Source organism: Lactuca saligna, chromosome 2, assembly GCF_052625555.1.
Source record: "Lactuca saligna cultivar CGN05327 chromosome 2, ASM5262555v1, whole genome shotgun sequence".
In the NCBI taxonomy this organism is placed as follows: domain Eukaryota; kingdom Viridiplantae; phylum Streptophyta; class Magnoliopsida; order Asterales; family Asteraceae; genus Lactuca; species Lactuca saligna.
The window spans coordinates 6,672,253-6,679,707 of record NC_136418.1 but is presented as its reverse complement, the minus strand read 5'-3'; the positions used below and the strand labels follow the sequence as shown (position 1 = coordinate 6,679,707).

The 7,455-nt window shown below is 32.8% G+C and overlaps 1 protein-coding gene across 1 annotated transcript; it reads right to left on the bottom strand.

Moving 5' to 3' along the window:
* Nucleotides 1-472: 472 nt before the first annotated feature.
* LOC145030621 (G2/mitotic-specific cyclin-2-like) lies at nt 473-3,893 on the bottom strand. Its single transcript, XM_078978998.1, has 12 exons — nt 3,658-3,893; nt 3,280-3,344; nt 3,015-3,161; nt 2,841-2,894; nt 2,678-2,753; nt 2,305-2,442; nt 2,100-2,213; nt 1,884-1,973; nt 1,572-1,793; nt 1,381-1,479; nt 991-1,169; nt 473-846 (listed from the first exon to the last, which is right to left on the bottom strand). Exons 2-12 carry the CDS (start codon nt 3,333-3,335, stop codon nt 693-695), a joined length of 1,329 nt encoding a protein of 442 aa, XP_078835124.1. The 5' UTR covers nt 3,336-3,344; nt 3,658-3,893; the 3' UTR covers nt 473-692.
* Between the last annotated feature and the right edge of the window lie 3,562 nt (nt 3,894-7,455).

Genomic DNA, 7,455 nt, shown 5'->3' with positions numbered 1-7,455 from the left:
GTTAGATTCTATATTGTTCTTTGTTTTGGTTAATCATGATAGCTAGGGGGCGTAATCTTGTGTCCCGACTAATAAGAGTATAATTTTGTTTTGATGAAAATTAAGAACAAAAGGTGTATCCAAGTTATGTTGTGGAAAGACGTTACATGCATGCATGAGGGAGGTTAACGGTGCGTGTCAAACGGTGTATGTGTGAGGGAATAAAAATGATGCTAATTTAGTTTGAAATAGGAACCAAACTTCCAACTATCAAAGGTGTGTGTCGAATTGGTAAACACAAACCTCTACAACCATAGTCAAAACGTGTCCCACAAATCCACACTCAATTCAGTTGGAAAATAAAAAGTTCCCAAAATAAATCTAGTGTTTCGATTATATTGACCTCACACCCGTGTCTGTTGCCTCCCTTCCATCCTTCCCTCAAACATTCAACTAGCCACAATAAAAAATGCAGTTCAAGCAAAGAACAGCATTAATAATAACATATACTTCTCGCATTAAAACAATACTTAGAAACACTGTAAACACAGATAGTTAGTTATAAAGAAGAAATCATCAAACACAAATAGAACAAACGGGTCTAAATAGTTGCAGGAACTCCTAAAAAAACCTAAGAGCAACTATACATTGCTCTGAATACATCAAAAACCTCAGTTTTTCTTTAACATCAACAAACTCCTAAATTTCCATAATCAATCCCAGAATCTTGGCTCCAACATGAAGTGAGCAGGAGACTGGGTTCGTGCCACATGGCCATATTTTGAAGTGCCATATTTCTTGAACACTGATAAAAGTTTCCCAGTGCCTGATTTTTGGTGTAAACTAACCATCATCTTCGAGCATTCCCTACATTAATATATAAATTTCGTTAATTTCCTTTCAAACAAAACAGGAGGAGAATCTTATGCTAATTTCCTGGAATTTTCCTTATAAAAAATGATAAAAATAGGAGCAGAAGTTGAAAAAAGGAGGGGAGAAAAGATCATATACAAAAGTTGATGCTGAGAATAGTGTGAATGGAGTTGAGTTGTTTTTGTCCATTTCTTTGAGCCATTGAGAGTGCATTCTGCAGTGAAGACTGCAGCTGCTGCCAGTAAAGAAGGTGGGAATTTCACCATTTCATACTCCACAAGACACAGATCCATCAAATAGAATGCTAATGCCTCCAACTACATTCAAAAACACCACATACATCAGAAAAAAAAAAAAAAAAATTAAAAACAAAAACAAAAACAAAAACCAAAATCAAAATCAATGAAAAAGAACCTTTTTTTTTCCCAAAATCATTAATTCTTTCACAAAAGTATAAAGAAACTTGAAAATTGAATAGTGTATGTATGGAAGATTAACATTTCATGAACACAAAGAAGAAAAACAAACCTCTTTCTGAGATTGTGCAGCTTTGAGAAATCTTTTAGTAAACACATATGGAGTTGGAACGGAGAGATTGAACTGAAGGGTATTCACCATTACCTTCTCCTGCAAAATATCAAACAAAAACAAATATCATAATTAAGTACTTTATATTTTATATAGCCTGGAACAGAAAGTAAATCACTAAATCTAATTACCATGTCAAGAACTTCTGTTCTAGTGTAAGCCTTGTCTGAAATTACAATAAAGTCCTCAACAACAGGGACTGAGATTTCTTCATATTTGCATGCAAGTAGCATGGCTGTCACCCCAACAAGCTGGAGCTTCTTCCTTGACACGGTTTGACGCTCCAGGAATCGGTCAATGAGGTTGACCGTTAGATATAACGTCTCTTCCATCAGTTCAAATTTGTAATGAACCTGTTTTCATATTACTATTAGTATTTGCTCTCATTTTAAATTTGGTGTAAATAAATATAAGTAAATAGCTGTGTAATAATGTGTTGTTACCTCAACTAGCCAATCAATGAGAATGCCTCTCATCCTGTCTGTTATGTCATGTTGTTGTGACATGTATGTTGGTGAAACACAAGTCAATAACTGCAATTTTGGTCAATCAGAAATGGGAATTCAAATACAAATCTTTCATCAATGAATGCACATGAATCATAAAACAAGAATCATTATGACAAAAAAAAAAAAAAAAGATTAAATAAATAAATATACCTCTTGTTTTCGGTAGTGGGCGAAAATTTCATCAATGTACTCAACCACAGCAAGGGGATTACCCTTATCATCATTGTCAATGTCCAAAACTGGCTCCTCGTATACATCTTCATCCTGAAATAAAGATCCAATACTTTTAAGCTATTTTCAACTTAAAAGAAGAAAAGAACAAGAAGATTAGAAAAAAGATGAGAAATCAAATTACCATCTTGTCTATTTCATCCAGCATAGCTTCTGTATGTTGAACAAACATCGGTGCATTAAAATCATCTTCAACATCAATGATGTTCAAGTCTTCAGTGTCGATCTCATCAGGGATAATTTGGACTTTTGGCTTCTTACCCTGTCATCAAAAGGAAGTTTATGTATACATTATAAAAACTTAGATATAACATAATACAAAACAAATAGGCCTCAAAGTCGCTCAAACTGTACTCAAACTCCTACAATCTCTTTTAAACCCATATGTTCAAATTTATGAAGTAAAATATGATTTTATCATCCTAATTGAGAATGATCTATTTTGACATGCACCCTATTGACATTTTTACCCAGTCTTGTAGATAAAAAGTGCATACCTCAGGTAAGGGAAATGATGGTTTGCCAGTGGGCAAGGGAAGTGATGGTTTGGTTGTCGTTTGTGCACTAATAGTCCTGCAGAAACAGTAAAATTGGGAATGATGAGTGTTTTTGTTCACATTGTATCCACAAAATCATGAAGAAATAAGGTCTGTAACAGACCTAGTAATGGGTCGATGAACTGGAACAGGTTTCTTAGTAGCGATTGGTTTTTTTCTAGAAAGAAATAATAGAGAATATCATCAACATGTTTACTTGAGGAAAGAAAAGATTAATTAGTGTTCACAGAGGCTAATAATGGGTGAATAAGAAAGATACATGAGTTGATTTTATTACCCTGGTAATCCGTTAGCAGCATAAGGATATGCTGGTGGAGCTCTGATGATGTTCTTGTTGATATCACTCAATGCCCTCCTGTTTTGACCAAGTGGGGCCACTGGTTTCCCACATCCTGCCTTTAATCCCCCTCCTCCTCCTCCTCCTGTAAAGCATCAAAGTTTTAGAGTTATAAGAATCTTTTCGTTATTCAGACATTTTATCAAACAGGTCGTCTACATTTACTGTAGAAAGAACTACTACTTGTGGATCTTTGTTTCAATTACCTTGTGGTCTTGTAGGGCGGATTACATCTGGAAGATTTTCATTTGTACCAGCCATATTCACAATCTACATAGAATCAATATGCCAAAAGAATCGAATTCAAAACCCTTTGAAAAAGTCCTAATAGAAAGTTAGAAGAACATACTGTAAAATTCTTATCGATCTACATGAGCAAGAATTAAACGTTTCCATCAAAATCCAACGAATGATATTGAAAAGAAACAAACCCTGGAAAAATTGGGTATTTGAATTGCTTGAGAAATCTACAGATTTTTATGAAATCGCAAACTCACGAAAGTGAATATAATTACTCACGAAGAACATATCACAACGATCAAGAAACAAAATAAGGACAAAACCCAGACAATCAAGGACTCACCTACGATAAAGAACTTCAAATTCTTCAAAATTAGTCCAGCGACACAAAAAGAGAGAGATTAACAGAACAATTCCATGGATATGCGATCGAAGGGGTCGATGAAATAATCTTGAAGTCTCACTCTGTCACTCTCTCTCTATCTCTAAAGATCGATGGTATTTGATTTTTGATCCGTCGTGTGATGAATGAAATAGAAAAGGGTTTTCAAGTTCAATATTTGGGTTCGAAATCGAATCGTAAAGAGCGGATTTATGTCCGGCTTTGTTCCCATAATCCTCTTTTGAAAGTAACGGCTAGTAAATTAGAACCGTTGGATCGTTCATTGTGCCTTGATCTGTGTGGTTATGTTTCATAAAAGACCCTGAAGTTACAAGAGTTTTACCCTTTTGGCATAAAACGTAAACAAAATGACCTTTCTATCGGCCAACAAACTTTTTGCTCTCATTGAATTTGAAAGGGAACACCACCACCACATGATTATTTTATTTTCAGTCTTTTTTAATTTATTTGTAGTTTTAGAAATATTTATTTACATCAATATATTCATAAAGGATGTGTTTAACCTACTCGCCTTATAAAGTTGGTTACATTTTTCTATAATTGATAAAATGAAAAAATAGCAAGAAATAAACTAAACTATTAAATCCCTCTATTCAATTAAGATTATTTAGATATGTAAAGTATATAAGTATAGCCAGATTGGATAATTATTTTTAAATGTTATATTTGAATACACAATTTGAACCATTTTTTACTCATTTAACTTGTTTTTATAGCTAACTTTTTATATAAACTATTATGAATACATTTAAATGGAAATCTCCAGAAGAATCCTAAAATTTTAGTCAAATTTATAAAAAAGTTCTGAACTAATTGTTGTTTACAAAAATGCACAGAATACCAGCTAAAACTTCGAAAAAACCCTTTATGGCCGGTTTTGAAGATTTAGCCAGTATTCTGTCCTTTTTTGTTAGTTTACTCAAAATATTTGTACTTTTCTGAAAATTACCCGATAATCAAAATATTGGGACTTTTTTGAAAATTAATATGGAACTAATGAATATTATTATTAACAAATTATTTATAAACATTATTTTTTTTTATTATAAACAAAGAAAATATATTTGTTGCTAATTTCTAGGAATAAAATGGTCGACTATATACTTCTCTATTATTTGTTGACCACTTTAAAGTCTCTACGTTCTTCATATGTATCATTGTGTGTGTCATAGTGAGAAATACTCTGTTAGATGTAACCAATACAATAGTTGATAATATTTATTAATACACAATCAATAAATGTCTATTTGCTATTAGGCATGATGCTATATGATCACATGTTATTAGAAAATATCATTATACGAACATATAGATCTTTCATTATGTACTTTAATCTAACTACCACCTAACCTCCAAATATTACCCGATAACAACCATAAAATTACACACATCTATCGAGAGTGAAAAGTAAATTTTGAATGACAATTTAAATAAATAATCACCCTTCACTTGTTTCCATATAAATTATCATTAAAAGTTCACTTTTCACATTTTATAGATGTGTGTTAGCCGATGATTGTTAACATGTGAGGTATGAATGTTGGTTGGTAGTTAGGTTAAACAACATAAGAGGAACAACGACATTAGAGGAATGCTAACTAAGTTCATCTCATCATCATACCCACAACAATGCATAGAAAGAACGTAGAGAGTTTGAGTGGTCAGGAAGCAATAGACTACTTAGACTACCAATTTATTCCTAGAAATTAGCAACAAATGTATTTCCTTTTTTTTAATAAAAATATTTTTTATGTTTATAAATGATTTGTTAATAATAATATCCATTACTTTCATGGTAATTTTCAAAAAAGTCCCAATATTTTGGTTATTATGTAATTTTTAGAAAAGTCACAAATTTTTGAGCATATTAACGAGAAAGAACAAAATACCGGTAAAATCTGTGAAACCTATCGAAAAGGGTTTATTCGAAGTTTTAACCCGTATTCTATGTTTTTCTGTAAATAAAATTTAGTTTGGGATTTTTTTCATAAATTAGACTAAAATTTTAGGACTTTTCGGGAGATTTTCCACATTAAAATTACATAGTTAGTAACTTTTAATCTGTTATGAAATTTAATAACTTACAATATTTTAGCTGATAAACTATGATATCTTACATTATTATGATAAAAAATGATATGAATAATATGATTGTGAGAATTTACTCATTTATTTTATCAAATGCTTTTTTTTAGTCTATTAATGTATATAGATCGCGTATCTCTAGGCAAATGTTAGGTGTTTTTTATAAATAACTCATTTTCTTGTATTCTTGTATTTATGTATCATTTAAGGTGAAGGTATTATTTTTTGGGAAAAATATAGTACAATATGATATAAGAACAAATTTTCTAAAACTCTATTTTCCATAGAAACATGTGCAGCTCTTCTTCCTATTCGACTTCTTCTCGGTGGTTCTTATGGTTATCGATGGCTTTTCCTTGTCTTCTTCCTCTACTTCTCTACTAAATTGTAATGTATCACTAACATAAAGGCTTTCATACAGTTGCACTTGGACCTTGGTCATGTCAACTACGATGTATGCTATGAACTATTCCAATGCTCCAAAACAAAATTACTCAATTGTCAACATTTGGATTTACGATACTATCTCTTTATTTGAGGCGGATCCAAAGGGATCCGGGGGTAGCCCGGGATACCCCTCAATTTTTTTTCGGTAATGTAATTTTTGTTTACGAATCCTTCAATTTTTTTTTGATATTATATATATATATATATATATATATATATATATATATATATATATATATATATATATATATATATATATATATATATGCATCCCTTCAGTTATAACCACAAACAAATAGTAGAGCTATTGGTTAAGGTGCTGACTTATTGAAGAAAGCTCTTATAACATCCTAAGTCCAGATATACCTTGTAAACCTTGATCTATTGAGCATTTGTCTATTTTGGCCCTTTATAGAGAAAAGGTGGTAAATGAGTACGCGGGGTGTACTAGAGTGTACGCTTAGCGTACTCATGTGTGTGCATTTGACGCGGAGGCCACCTAGTACGTTGGGCGTACCAGAGGGTACATTGGGCGTACTAGGCCTAGAGTAGAAACCCTAATTTGGGGTGTTACCCTATATAAAGGATATGATGGCCTCATTCCTGGCCACCATTTCTAGATACCAAACCCTCCTAATCCTAAATCTTCGTTCTTATAGCTTGTGAGCGGATTGGAGAGCTTGTGAGGAGAATCTTGTGTTCTTGAAGTGGAGAAGAAGCTTTGGAGAAGAAGGAGGAGAGTCCAGGCTTTTGGATATGAGCTTAGATGTGTGGAAAGCTTCACTTAGAGGTATAAAGCTTCATGCTTTCTCATTTTTTTGGTTTGTGCAATAATATGGAGTATTTTACGGTTTTGTCCCAAAAGATGGAGACTTTATGAGATAATAAGCTCCAAAGACCTTGGTATGTCCCCTTTTAGTATATTTCGTGGAGTAGAGTCATAAAAATCCAATCTTGGACATTAGAAGTAAGTCATGCATGAGATATGAGCTTCATGAGGAAAGAGGGTGGATGTTTTGAGTGTTTGTGACCTAATCAGCCATGAAAAGGCCTAAAGTCACTGACTTTATGGATTAAGAGATGTTAGAGAGTCCAGATCTGTGATATGAGTCACCGTCTTAACTGATTAAGACCAAAAATGTGAGGAGAGTGAAACTCGGACGTACGTTGGGCGTAATCACAGTACGTGCATCATAGGGGTCGAGC

Bases quoted from the DNA above. Each gene is read 5' to 3' on its own strand.
- LOC145030621 (XM_078978998.1), bottom strand. From the start codon at position 3,335: ATGGCTGGTACAAATGAAAATCTTCCAGATGTAATCCGCCCTACAAGA. The intron at 2,754-2,840 runs GTCTGTTACAGA...CTGTTTCTGCAG, and splicing joins GTTCATCGACCCATTACTAG to GACTATTAGTGCACAAACGA. The intron at 2,214-2,304 runs GTAATTTGATTT...TCTTTATTTCAG, and splicing joins TGGATGAAATAGACAAGATG to GATGAAGATGTATACGAGGA.